At 41.6% G+C, this 14,318-nt stretch overlaps 2 protein-coding genes across 2 annotated transcripts in view; both read right to left on the bottom strand.

Annotated features, from left to right (window-relative positions):
* Positions 1-2,242: 2,242 nt before the first annotated feature.
* On the bottom strand, positions 2,243-11,769 carry icmt (isoprenylcysteine carboxyl methyltransferase). Its single transcript, XM_075475974.1, has 5 exons — positions 11,518-11,769; positions 10,850-10,938; positions 8,913-9,082; positions 6,312-6,529; positions 2,243-5,108 (listed from the first exon to the last, which is right to left on the bottom strand). The coding sequence occupies exons 1-5, from the start codon at positions 11,734-11,736 to the stop codon at positions 4,929-4,931; spliced, it is 876 nt and encodes a 291-aa protein (XP_075332089.1). The 5' UTR covers positions 11,737-11,769; the 3' UTR covers positions 2,243-4,928.
* A 1,284-nt stretch (positions 11,770-13,053) lies between these two features.
* Positions 13,054-14,318, bottom strand: part of rtel1 (regulator of telomere elongation helicase 1) — a 29,228-nt gene continuing 27,963 nt past the window's right edge. Inside the window, exon 33 of the mRNA XM_075475993.1 lies at positions 13,054-13,720. Coding sequence (XP_075332108.1) covers positions 13,650-13,720 — 71 coding nt within the window. The 3' untranslated portion in view covers positions 13,054-13,649. The remainder of the gene's footprint in view (positions 13,721-14,318) is intronic.

Below are 14,318 nucleotides of genomic sequence, written 5' to 3'. Positions count from 1 at the left end.
ATATAAAATGTGTTCTTATTGAGAATCATTTGTAGCGTCTTTCATATCCAATTATTCGAAGTGCGTGGTCATGTGGCCCTCTAATGAGAGTGCTGAAAAAGTGTTGGCCCTCTTTATCATGGAAGTTGCCCATCCCTGCTTTAACTGAAGAACAAAGTTGAGCTCTTTATGTCGTTGTATGGTTTCTTTTTGTTTTGGTCCTGGTCTGTACTTAATATTAATCTGTTTTGAATAGATTTCTTCAGGTTTTCCTGTTTTTCTTTTCTTTCCCTGTGTGGGTTTTTGCCGTTATGTGGTTGGTTGTTTGCTCGTTCACCTCGTTCTGTGTATTATACGGCGCTTTCATGCTTCTGTTCAAAGCTTTTCCTGTACAATTTGAAAAAGATATGTTTAAAAAAACAAAAGAGGACTCAGTTAAATGTCTGACATGTTTGGCCCTTCTTCTCGGCTTTGTTTCTTTCCTGAGTGGGAAAGATTCAGGTTATAAAAGCCAGTTGGTATCCACAGGTTCTGAGTTCACTCAGCATGTTTCTACATGTCCATTCATGGCTTTACATTTCCACACCTCCTTTCAGTTCATTTGTGGAACTTAAATAGAGAAAATAAGCCAACTTTGGGACCGATTTCAATCTTTATTTGTATATATTTTATTGCTGCTGTCATTTTACAGCCTCCATGCCCGTAGGAAAGGTGCTTTATTATAAATAAAGTTGAAGTGTAAAAGAATTTGCCGTTAACAGCAAAGCAAACTTTGGTGCATTTCCCAGAGAGAAACTTTATGCAACTTTACCATAAAAACAGATCTCCGTCTCACCGTTACTGAAGCACCACACAAAGACAAAAACATTTCTGCAGGCTGAGAGGAAAGAAAACAAAGATTCTTGGGTAACAGCCAGTTTTTATTTCACACCCGTGCTGCAGAGACGCTCTGCCCTGTGGAGAAATGCAGAAAATCAGCAGTTTGCAGTCAGAGTGAAACAAACGCTTCTGTATGCAGCAGAGTTAAAATGTGTCCCTCACAGTGCAGATATATGCTACATGTATCGGTTCAAAGTCGCCCTCTTCAGCAGATTGTGCCATCCATCAGATTCAGCCCCAAAGTCCTGGCGTGTCCCAGGCGTGTCCCAGGCGTGTCCCAGGCGTGTCCCAGGCGTGTCCCAGGCGTGTCCCAGGCGTGTCCCAGGCGTGTCCCAGGCGTGTCCCAGGCGTGTCCCAGGCGTGTCCCAGGCGTGTCCTGAGTGTTTAAACCACGCACAGGCGACAGTTTTCATGCTAAAACTGGAGCTCACCGGGTGGCAGGTAATATGTGGAGGTAAAGATAAAGCTTCCCCGTGCAGTCTGGTGGGTAACCTTTGACTCAGAGCTCCTGTGATGTCCCTCCAGATGGAACCGGCCTCAGACCACGAGTTCAACAGGAAAACATTAAGAGCACCGATTACTTAGTTTTCCTCTGAGGGGACTGTGGCCCCCGTCCTTCTGCCATGTTTGTTCCACAGACCCGCAGACTGCACATAAAAGATGGATGAAACAAACTTTTTAGCCGCTTTTGATTCCCCACTTGGGAAAATGTGAAGAAGAAAAGGGAACAGAAATAACTTTGAGTCTCATCTGAACTGCAGATATTAAAATAACTTCTGCAGGAAACACTTCCCTGATCCGCCCTCTGAGGACATCAGCCGTTTCCTCCCAGCTCCTTACGCACTTATCTGTTTCTTAAATTGTCTTTTTCCCCCCAAATTTGTCTCGGTACCTAACTTACCGCACTTACTCTGGCACTAGTTCTGCTCTCAGCTGTTTGGTTTTGGAAGGAAATGCACTTATGATTTCTTGTGACCTGAAGTTCTTTTTACCGATGTGGAACACACTGATTGTAAGTCGCTTTGGATAAAAGCGTCTGCAGAATGACCGTAATGTGATGTAATGTAACATAATGTAACTCTTTGGCTGTTTCTGCGAACAACAAGACTGACGCCGGCTTCCCGGATACGATAAAAAATATCTGAAATATTCTCAGAGATTAAAGCAATTCCTGAAGAAAAGTTATTGGTTGGTTGGTTTATGGATGATTAAGTTCTGCATTTTCCTGCTAATGACGGACTGATGTGGATCAGGTGCTGAAGCAGGAAACCTGCAGGACCCTCGAGGACCAGATGCTGGGATCCCCGCCATGAACCCTCAAGTTAAAATGTCCGACTTCAGAGCAGAAGTCGACAGAGCACTAAAACCGTTCAGGGTTCTGAACTCCTCCGTGTGAGTTATATGAAGACTTAAAATGGGACTTTATCAGCAGAGCTGCAGCGTTATTAAGCCGTCTTTCATCCTCTGCAGGTCGCCTCCAAACCGGCGGCCTTCAAACCAACAACCACATCCATCTTTTATATCAAGTCTTTGGTCTGATGCTGCAAAAAGAGGCAGAAACACCTGGAAAACACCTGGAAAACACCTGGAAATCACCTGGAAATCACCTGGAAACCAGGTGGAAACCAGCTGGAAACCAACTGGAAACCAGCTGTGCTCCAGATGTTGTAATTCCAGATGTGACCCCTCCCTCACATGTCAGAGTGCTAGCTTTAAAGAGTAGGAGCTGTTTCTGCGTGTCGGCGGCTCTGTAATGACTGCAGAGTGCAGCCATGATGCTACAGAAGGAACTACAGAGTTTAATCCAGCGGAACATGAGACGCATTCAGAACTGATCCCAGGAGGGAAAATCCTGGGAAGTTTTTACTGTTAACACAAACATGGAAAAGTCTTCCCACGAAGCCTCTGATGGAGCCTCAGAGAGCTTCTGTCCTTTGGTGGGTTTCTGGACGGGCTCTGACGGGACGCCCTGCTGCTCAGGGGGGGCTGCGGCACAGGAAGTGATGTCAGTGTCACACCGAGCTGAGGTCGGTCAGTCCTGAGCACGACTTCTTATTTCACTAACTGCAGAGTTTTATATTCACTACAAACTACAGAAGGTGATGCTGCTGTTAGTTTTATAAAGTTAAAAACTACGGAACGTGATCTAAACTCCTCTTAATAACTTAAGGAATGTGTCCGAGGAAATCTTTCTGTTTACACTTTTAATTCTTTAATAAATAACGATTTTTTTCTTTAAAATAAGAAATGCAGGATCACCTTTTGGTCCACATACAACTGCCTGGATGCTCTGAGGAATATATCTCTGCTTCCAGCAGCTTTAGTCCACTCAGCTGGAGGAGTTCCAACCAATGAAAATGTTCAGAATGATGAGGTCAGAAGCTTAAATGGAACCCAGACTAAAACGACCCGTAGACCAACACAGGCCTCGGATATAAATAGATGCTAATATCTAAAAGACTCCAGATTCTTGGTTTTTATCGTATCAGAGAAAATAAGTTCAGCTGCAGTCTGCCACTGCTGTTCCTGTTGCATTATGGGTCCTGTGTCCGGACGCCACGGCGGGCAAGTTTAAGGGTTTTCTATTTTCTCGCCCTTCGTATCACTGCCTGCTGCCGCCTGCCGCGCCTGTTACGGTGTTTGCTGCTCGCTCTGCACAGCAGGCAGTGATACGAAGGGAGAGAAAATAGGGCCAAGAGATTGTGAGGTCTGACTTTTTCCTGGACAACGATTTTGTGATGCAAATGTATTACTCTGTTGAACGCATATTGTTCTGAGAAGCAAGACGCTTTATTTTTTAAACCCCAGCCAACTAGCCGGACTACCTTCATCAACGCCAAAACGAGGCTGGAACTCTGCTCACAGGACGCAGCAGGGGGTAAGAAGATGTTCAGAAATGATGTTGCTGATATGGGATGTCACACAGCTTCATGTCAAAAGAGGCGAACTATCCCTTTAAAGGACAGTTAAGACAGACAGGAAGCAGGGGGCAGAGAGAGTGGGAACGACATGCAGCACAGGGCCGCCCGATGCGGGACTGTAGCCTTGAGCCGAGACGTCTTAAATCTTCCACACAGAGTAACACCAGCGGACTGCGGTCTGAAATGTGGTAAAAGTTGAGTATTAAGGAATAATTGTCATAGTTCAGAGTTTCTAACGACAGGTTTTAGTAGCAGAAGGTCATTTGAACACTTTAAGGCCTTTAAGTCTAATTAGTCGGGGTTCCTTTAAAGCCAACCGCCTGGTGTAAGAACCCTGGAACAGGGTCATGTGACACGGTGGGTTTGGATCAGTTCAACAGTCTGCACTCCCCGTCGATCCGATCCGATCGAACCCGATCTCAGGGTAACGCAGCTCATGCTGCATCCCAGGATCAGCTGCTTCAAAGCTCCAGTGTGTGAGACGGAGCGACTTCAAACCACCCGTCCGTTTGGTCTGACCATTTCTGAGCTGTTAAAGCAACACTGCGGACATCTCTGAATGGTGATTGTTCGTCTTTAGGTACCAAAAACTATTAAATTCATGCGATTCTTAGCTAATAAAAACAGTCCAACTCGAGTATTCTGCTTCTGCTAACAGGTCAAAGCCGCCCGTCACACACTGGAGCTTTAAGGAAACGGCCCATCCTCAGATCTCCGGGGAGTTCAGACATTACGGACACATCCAAACCTCACCGATGGGCGGAGCCAAAGGGGGGCGGAGCCAAAGGGGGGCAGAGCCAAAGGGTCCGGTGCAGCGGCGCTCCCTAACAAACAAAAACAGGCGACCGGTGGAAACAGGAAGCGTGGGCAGAGCATGCAGACACAAACGGGTGAGACGGGGGGAGCAGGTGGAGGGATACATGTACAGCAGAGGTGTTCTGTTCGTTAACTGGATTCTTGGAGGTTGGTAGAAAAACAGCAGCCCAGCTGCCCGTCGCCCCCCCGGCTGAGCTGCCGGCTCTCAGCCGGCGGCAGAGTTTCACCTCCAGAGGTTCGGCTGCCGCGGCGACACACACCCACCAGGCCCGACCCGCTTCTGTGCTTTAAGTCCGTTATGTCCAGCATCCGGCCTCGGGGGAGGGGGGGGGACTAGTTGACACGGATGCCGGAGATGAAGGGCAGCCCGGTGAGAACCCTCTTCTTGTACGCCACGTAGTCCTCGGCGAAGAAGTGGATGAGGGAGAGCTCCTCCTCCTCTATCCGCTCCCGGAAGAAGCGCCAGCTGGCTATCGTGTAGCCCAGTATGCAGACGGGGTTACACAGCAGGACCTGCAGGGGCAAACAGCGTCATCAGCAAACAAACCAACAGCACAAAGCACAACTGATTTTACAGTTTAAGCACCAATATTTCATCTAAAAAAACTAGGCCTGAACGAGTTAACTTGTTAATTATTTAACGCCGATAAATATTTTATCTTGCATTAATGCAGTTTTTTTTTGTTTTTTAATTGATTTTTTTGGGGGCTTATGTGCCTTTAATGGATAGGAAAGTTCAGAGCGACAGGAAGCAGGGGGCAGAGAGAGGGGGAACAACACGCAGCACAGGCCAGCTGCAGCGAGGACTATAGCCTCTGTACATGGGGCGCCTGCTCAACCCACTACGCCACGGACCACCTGTTTTATTATTTATTTTATTTTGTAAAAGTCTGTTGCTCACAGGCTTTTATTTTTGTAAAAGTCTGTTGCTCACAGGCTTTTATTTTTGTAAAAGTCTGTTGCTCACAGGCTTTTATTTTGTAAAAGTCTGCTGCTGTCTGCTGTGGAACAGGAAAAGAAAGTAATCGGCGGATCCACCAAACATGGAGAAGGGTACGGAACTTTTACTCTGCCATTTTCATTTTAAAGTTCTTCCAGACGGCGGAGTCGACAGAACCAAAGTCATCTGTAAACTCTGCCAAGTTGAATTGTCTTCTCAGCGTAGTAGTTCCAGTCTAAAATATCACTTAAAGGCAAAACACACAACTGATAGCAGCAAGTCATTCAAGGAAACAGACAGTGGAGCGAGGCTTCTACATAAAAACTACAGAAAGATGCTGATGTTAAAAGTGTGTTTGCACAACAAATGTTATGGCACTTTCATTCATATGGCAGCACATTTAAAATAAAGCTAAATGCTAAAAGCTATACGCTACTTTTGGATTCATTTTTGGATTCTGCGTACAAATGATGATTAATCGTGATTAATCAGGGAAATCATGTGATTAATTAGATTAAACATTTTAATCGTTGCCCAGCCCTAAAAAAAAAAAAAAAAAAAAAAAGACATGATGGCCACAGAGGCAGCTGCTTCAGACACTTCAGAACAAACGTTCTGGAAACCCAGAATAACTGACACTAATCTGAGGAAACCATGACAGCAAAGCCTATAAACCTGAATTAGACTGACAGCAAAGTGAATTTAAAGTCAGATTTCTGCTGAAGAATGAATGAATGAATGAATGAATGAATGTGCAGAGCGGGCAGTTTGCTCACCTGAGTTCCGATGCTCCAGTAGAACCAGCCCACGTAGGACGGGTGTCTGAAGAAGGCGTACACCCCGGTGGTGACCAGCACGTGGCTCTGGGCCTTCTCGTTCTGGACGATGTGGTTAAAGTTGGAGCCGGCGGTCAACATGGCCGCCTTCCGCAGAGCCTCGCCGCACAGCACCATGAACAGACCCAGCAGGCTCAGCCACTTCATCTGCTTCAGCTCTGTGAGAGGGGCCGGACCACCATCAGAACCGATCAGAACCGAGCCGTTTACAGCTTCATAATGCAGCAGATTCACAGCTGACAGACACCTTTAGCTGAATAAAACAACACCTCTGCCTCCAACGTATCGGTTAAAAACTGAACTCTATCAGATGCTCACAGCGAGTTATTTAAGCTGAGGAACTCATGAGCCAAAGTGTCGCATCCTCAGAGCTTTTGAGAATGATTGTGAACTAAACATGGAGAAGCAGCATTTAGCTGTTCAGCAAACAAGTGGAACAAACTGCCAGTGGAGATTAAACTTTCACCAAATGGAGACATTTTTAAATCCAGGTTAAAAACATTTCTGTTCTCATGTGTCTATGCATGAAATCTGCACGATATCTTTGAACTTATCTGGACTGTTGCTTGTTTTTTATCATTTAAATTATTTTATTTGTTTCTCTTTATATTCTTTTATGTATTTTTAATGCTTCTTACACTCCCTGCTGCAATGCTTTTATTTTATGTGAAGCACTTTGAATTGTTATGTACATGAAATGTGCTACAAATAAACTTTATTTGTTATTAAGTTCCCGTCTCTCTTTATTATTATTATTCCGCCAGTTTTCAGCACCTAACTACTCCTGCATACTTTCAGCTATTTCTACAAAACGTTCAGCTCTTTCAGCAGATTCCTGCTATCATTTTTGGTGTTTTTAACTTTTTAAGATATTCAACTTTTATTCAAATTTTCCCGTCATTCAAATGAATGGAAACTGCTTTCAGCTCTTCCAAATCATCTCCCTCTTTCCAAACGCTTCTGCATGCTTTCAGCTAGAGACACCATTCAAACTTTAAATGGGTCACGAGACATTCAGCTATTACCAAATGTTTCAGCTTTTTAAAGTCTTAAGCCAATTTTGAAATATGACAGTTTCAAAAACATGAACATTTCTGCTCCTTCTTGATTTTTATGAATGAGCAGCCAGCTGAGTGCGTGCTGATAAGTTTCCCCCAAACAAATTCCTCTAACTTTCATAAAGTTTAACTTAGAGAAACAAATTATACCTTAAAATGTAGGAAAATTTGTCCTCTTTCAGCCAATGTAACTACCAAAGAGCTCACATTTACAGAATTTCAGCTATGAGCCTTGAACTGAGATCAACCTCTCAAATTCTCTGACTAACTCCAATGTTAAGTTTGGTAATACACAAAAATCACAAAATCAATTCAACCAATACCTCAGCAACAGTTTTTACTGCTAAAATTGAACTATTTTCAGCTTTTTTTAGCACGGTCAGCTATCCCCATTCAGCTCATAAGCATTCTCACTCTTTCTAGTTTCTACAGTAACTTATTCTTAGTTTTATCAAAATCAAATCAAATTTATTTGTAGCACATTTCATGTACAAACAATTCAAAGTGCTTCACATAAAATAAAAGCATTGCAGCAGGGAGTGTAAGAAGCATTAAAAATACATAAAAGAATATAAAGAGAAACAAATAAAATCATTTAAATTAATTTAAAAACAAGCAGCAGTCCAGATAAGTTCAAAGATATCGTGCAGATTTCATGCATAGACACATGAGAACAGAAATGTCTTTAACCTGGATTTAAAAATGTCTCCATTTGGTGAAAGTTTAATCTCCACTGGCAGTTTGTTCCACTTGTTTGCAGCATAACAGCTAAATGCTGCTTCTCCATGTTTAGTCTGGACTCTGGACTGGACCAGCTGACCTGAGTCCTTGGATCTAAGAGCTCTGCTGGCTTTATATTCTCTGACAGTCCTTTAGAACTTTAGTCAGATGCCAATGTAAGAAGCTAATTAGGTTAATTAAAGGGTAATGATTGCATCAGTGGGGGCTAATCTGAGTTAAGATCTGATAACATTATCAATCCTCCTGATCACATTCGCACACAATCACACTGAGAGAATCCCATTTTAGCTAATTTATGTCAACATTCTGAACAGTGTTAAAAACAAATCCCTATTCAAGTGCAATATTCAACAATTATGGCCAAACACTGTTGTGTGCAACATATCCATATACTTGAATCTACTAACACCTTATTTATCTATTACCACTAACATCATACTTTATTTATTTTATTACCTTAACAAAAAAACAAACAAAAAAAACTGCATCTTACGCCCTTCCCTTTTTTTTTTACATTACTTATATATATTTTTTTAATATTTTTATATTCGCACTCTCTTTGCACTGTTTTTGGTGGCTTCAAATTTCGTTGTACCATGTATAATGACAATAAAGGCATTCTGATTCTGAAAACGGTGAAATTTCCCAACAACACATAAGAAATCAGAGAAATAAAGAGCGACAGGAGGGCCTGAGACACTTTAACACGTGTTCAACATGAATCCAGGCAAAGCGGACCGACCTGGAACTGTCAGCTTCTCCACGGTGAACTCCACCCACGAGGACACGGCGGCCAGCGTGTACTCCACGCTGTGGTTGAGCAGGAACGAGTCCAGCGACAGGCTGCGGGGGTTGATGACGGCCGTCACCAGGTACTCCGAGTAGTGGAAGAACGACAGGGAGCACAGGTACCTGCAGAGAGCCAGCGTGAGCACGCACAACACAAATATAACCACCCAAATACTGAGAAAAGGTCCTGAGCCAACCCGCTTTCCTTTGTATATCGAAAGGTAAACGGGAGATAAGTGCAGAGAGTTACTGAAGCCTGGATATAAACTCAGAATCTGAGGCAGAACCAGAGTTAGTTCAGCTCTGAGCAGCTTTAAAGTGAATATCTGCTCTGAGCTCCTTTCTCCTCCAGCACAGCCTGAACCCTCTGAGACGAGCTTTCTGTCCTTTCTTTAAGGAGTCTTCAGGAATAGTTCTCCAGGCTTCTTGAAGGACATCCCAAAGCTCTTCTCTGGATGTGGGCTGCCTTTTGTTGCGTTCTCTGCCAACATGATCCCACACTGCTTCAGTAATGTTGAGCTCCGGGCTCTGGGGAGGATTTATCCCTCCATCAGACCTGCTGCCACTGATTTTCAGCCCACTTCTTGTGTCCTTTGGCACAGCTCAGCCTTTTCTCCCTGTTTCCCTTCCTTAAGAACGGCTTCCTGACAGCCACCCTTCCATGGAGCCCATTTCTGATGAGGCTTGGGCCAACAGCAGATGGATCAGCTGAAGGTCCAGATGCATCTCTCAGCTCCTGTGTCAGGCCTTTGCTGGATGTTTTCCTCTTTCTTAAGGACATCACTTTCAGATCCTGTTCATCTGCTGTAGATAGTTCTTTAGGCCTGACACTTCTTCTTCTGTCCTCCACTTGTCCAGTTTCCTCAAATGTTTTAAGGACACACTGCACACCATGCTGAGATATGCCAAGTTTTCAGCTAACAGCTCTTTGGGAATCACCTTGTTGCTGCAGAAATCCTGTTTTCTGTCTGTCACACTGTGTTATCTTTGCTGTTTTTCACACATTCAGCCAAAGAAATGGGAACAAATCTTAATTCCAGTCTAAAACCCACAAAGAGCTTCTAGATTATTCATTTCTGGTGGCATAAAACAGTTTAATCATTCAATTTATATTAATTGTTCCATAATTAGTCATTAGATTATATCTTATATTCCTTTTTTAAGCTTTAAATTGAATCTTATTTACTTTTCTTGATGTTGAATAACATATAAGTCTTATTATTGTCTGTTTTTTTCCTACTTTTAGACGTGATAACGTTCATTATTTTGGGATTAGGATTGTTTTTAAACTGAATTTCATATATTAATTTGACTCTTTTGGTAACTGAAAGCAGTTTTAACGTAAATGTACAAAAAAGTTGAAACTATGAAGCTGTTTTTCACAGATGCAGCTAAAGAAATGGGAACAAATGATGTGTCTCTGTGACAGGCTGCTGGGAACAAAGTGCCTAAAGATCCAGTTTAAAACGGCTTCTTTGCTAAGTTGTCTGTTCTGTGTGGACACAACACTGGTTCATCCCTTGAGTTAGGAGCCTTTTTCCTGCCTGAATGGTTCATAACTCAGAGTTAAGGGGCTTAACAAAGAAAAAACACATTCCTGTGGACTGAAGATGAGGGAAGAAGCAGAAAATGTCCAAAGAAAAACCGAAAGACCTTCAGAAAGCTGGAGAACTGTTGATCAAGACCACTTATATACTAAGATTACAGAAAGTCTGGCTGCTTGGAGGGAAAATATAAAGAAATGAGGGCTGGATCAGGACTTTTAAACAGAACTGTACAACTGTTACAGTTTTCACATCATGACAAGGTGAAATAAAAGTCTTAGTGTTACTATAATGATTATATATTTGAAAAGAACAGTTGACATAGCGTGATAACACATGTACATACCAGCCAAAATGTGTCCAGGTCGTTTCAGTGAAGCTTATAATCAAACCACAGCCAAAAGTAACTCCCAGAAAGCAGGCTCTCACTGCCACCTACAAGGAGGCAGGACATTCGGGTTAACAACACAACCAACTCTGCTAATGTGGCCAGATCTCAACCAATAATCCATCCACAGATTCAGTTTATGGCGCCGAATTTCTGCCCGAGGTCTAAATATTTGTCTGACACCTCAAGTCGTGATAAAGAAGCAACTTAAATTCGACATAAAACAAAGACTAAACTGAATCGTTGGATTTCTGGGTTGAGTTCGGTGTGACACAAGTTTCCAGGAAACAAACAGCCCTTTTAAGTGCTTTATCTCATGAAATTAAATGAAACATTTCGCATGTCTGTGCTGTGGTGCTTCAGCTTTACGGGACTTAAGTTTCTAACTTAAGTTTCTATTTCGGGCACACCAACACCAGCTGTCGCTGCTCTTCAGCTAATTGGATTAACTCAACTTAATACGAAGCTAGTATTAGCAAGCTAGGTGATTAGTTAGCCAACACGAGTTTAGTTTAAGAATTAAGCTTTACAGACATGTCGACAGCACAATGGAGGTGATTAAACACTTTTAAAAGGACGTGTTCTCGTACATAAAATAAGAATAAAAGCAGGAAGTCTTTGCTTACCTTGTAAAGAGGTCCTCTGTATATGATCAGCAAAAGGCCGTTGACAACCGCTACGTGAACACAAATCGCTATTTTCCCGGGCGTTTCCGTCAGATAGTCAAAGACCCAGTCGAGATGTCCGAACCAAGTTCTGATTAACGGGATTAAGAGGACGCTGAGTCCTAAAATAAAGCTTTTTACACTAACTCTGCCTTCCAGCACCAACTTACTGCCTGCCATGATGGAAGTTCCGTGGACAGACGAACTCTCGCGATAAGTCAACGGAAACCTCGCGAATCCCTTTGCATGCGAAAACATTTTTTTTTTTTTAAATAAACTTTATTTATCTTCACAATATCACAGTAACAGTAGTCATGAAATAAATGTAGTGTACACAGTAATGAACAAAGGACATAAAATAAAAGAAGAACATAGTTAATAAATACAACAATAGAAAACTTAGAACAGAAGAGAGAAAAAAAAATAAGGGGAAAAAAAAAATTACACAAGTAAATGCGAGTTACAAAAATAAGTTAGTCTTTCCAAATACTTATTGTTTTTATAGCCTTTTTGTTAATCGAATTCGAGATCGAGTCAAGATACAATTTTACATCTATTACGAAGAGGTCAAAAAGTGGATTCCTGTGCATTATTTTACTTTTATGAATATGAAATAAATATTAGATTAATAAGGTATGTGGGAGAGGAATCTTTCAATAACAAGTTTAAACCGCAAATTTAAGAAAACACACAAGCTCATCTCCATGTTTGCTTTGCTATCGCTTGACAACAGTCGTGTAGTTCCCTTAAATTTTACATTACGGTCATTTTTTTCAAATTAGGAATAAAACATATAAATATATATAAAAAAATATGTTATGTTACTTTGTCTCATGTTTAACTATATAGTAAAAATATCTACACACCTGTTGGGGAATAAAGTAAAATAGTTACGTTGGTTTTTGAAAAATAACCAGAATTACAGACAAGGAACTCCTGTTTAGAATAGAATATCTAATTTCCCAGTTACCTGTGTATGGATGTCATAAGAACACGCAGATCGTAAAACCCATTTATTTTCGTAAGTTTTGAACATTTTAGTTGTTTAAGTCAACAAAGACTGACAGGAACAAGACTACGAACCGTTCAAATATCGAATGCACTGAATAGCACCAACAAATAAAGGTGAAAACAACCGTTTTTCAGGAGAAATGCGATGCCCCATTCACAAATCAGAAGTCTGTACCGCAAACAAATCATTAGAAACAGGAGCCGTGTGGAGTTTTCATTCATTTAATTTAGTAAAAAACAATAAGAAAAAAAGCATTTATTTCCCTATGATACATTTCCACTTTACATGCCATGAACTTAATACAGAGAAAAATATTTACTGTTACATCCCTGCTGTGTGTGGAGCTCATTAGGCTTCTTTTCTAACCACAAACACTTGGAAAAACCGACATTTAGCTTAAACAGTTTACAGTTTTCCTCCTTTGTCAATTAAAACTTTTTGAAATTGAATATTTCATCTTGAAAACAGTTCAGAAAACTAAAAAAAACAACCTGATCATAAGTCTCATTATTCAGTTGACCCAGAACCTTCTCAGATTGGTGGATCTACCTGAACTGATTCACCTCATTTGTCTAATTTTTGGCCCCTTTTGTCTCTTTGCTTCCGTCCTTCCTGAAATGGTTCAAAGCAGAATATTCTGAACAATGTCTCAGCTCCAGGGTTGCAGGAGGAGCTCTGAGCCTCTGCATCCTGAACTCTAGCATCCATCTAAGGTGGGGGAGACGCGTTCATCCCACATGATAAAAAATACACTCCACTTATGCTGCAACCAAACCGTGCAGCTGTTTTATTAATAATATCAATTACGCTCCAAAGAAAGAGCGTCTCGGCCTGATTTCCTCCCTCCTCGTGTTCGTCCGACGCAGAGAGAGGCGTTGAATTCGTGCAAATTAGGAAATGAGATGAGAAGATGAGCTCCTGTAACTCGCCTCCATCACTTTGGTGTTTAAAGATCATTTCCATTTCCTTATTTTGATGTTTAGAATAAAAAGCTGAGCTCATGTGTGTCACACTGACCAATCAGAAGCCGGAGACACTGTTGTTGAGGACTTCTGGTCCGTCTTTAGAGTTCAGAGACTTCTTATTTCCTCTGGCTGCTTGAGAAGAAACTGGAAATCTTGCTTTGGGACTTCAGAGGAGGCGACGGAGAAGCTGAGAAGACAAAGGTGCAGAAAAAGATGTAAAGGTTTGGTGTCAGTCAGAGGAAGAAAAAGCTTTAGTTGTGTGTTCTGGGTTTGAGGCCTCAGACGCTAACGTTTCCTCCTGAAGTCTTTCTTTTAGGTTTTATTCTGTAAAAAACACTGATTTAGAAACATTTCCTGGTCCAAAGCCAGAGTAACGGCTGGAATAAGACCTCCAAACCCAGGTGAGCTGAGGAGGATGTGGAGCGGGTAAAAAATGGAGACAAAGGAGGAAGTTTCAACCATTTCTTTCCCCGACCATCATATGAGATCACTGGTGGATAAAATGGATGAGCATGAACCTTTAATAAAAGAATAAGAAAAAAATATATTTTTTAAACAAGTACATGGAAGAGGAAGGATGTTAACGGAGAACGATGAGGGATAAATGTATGAATAGAATAGGGTTAATTGTTATATTGTAATTTAATTAGTATATATATATATATATATGAACCTTTAAACTCTGATATAATCAAAGTCGATATATTTACTATCACAAAAATAAATATATACTACACACATATACATATATATACATTTACAAGGATATTTTTGTGATTATATAT

The sequence above is a fragment of the Odontesthes bonariensis genome, chromosome 10 (genome assembly GCF_027942865.1).
Source record: "Odontesthes bonariensis isolate fOdoBon6 chromosome 10, fOdoBon6.hap1, whole genome shotgun sequence".
Classification (NCBI taxonomy): Eukaryota; Metazoa; Chordata; class Actinopteri; order Atheriniformes; family Atherinopsidae; genus Odontesthes; species Odontesthes bonariensis.
This window is presented reverse-complemented; position numbering and strand designations above follow the sequence as displayed.

Bases quoted from the DNA above. Each gene is read 5' to 3' on its own strand.
- icmt (XM_075475974.1), bottom strand. From the start codon at position 11,736: ATGGCAGGCAGTAAGTTGGTGCTGGAAGGCAGAGTTAGTGTAAAAAGC. The intron at 9,083-10,849 runs GTATGTACATGT...GGCTCTCTGCAG, and splicing joins ACCTGGACACATTTTGGCTG to GTACCTGTGCTCCCTGTCGT. The intron at 6,530-8,912 runs GTCGGTCCGCTT...CCCCTCTCACAG, and splicing joins GGAGAAGCTGACAGTTCCAG to AGCTGAAGCAGATGAAGTGG.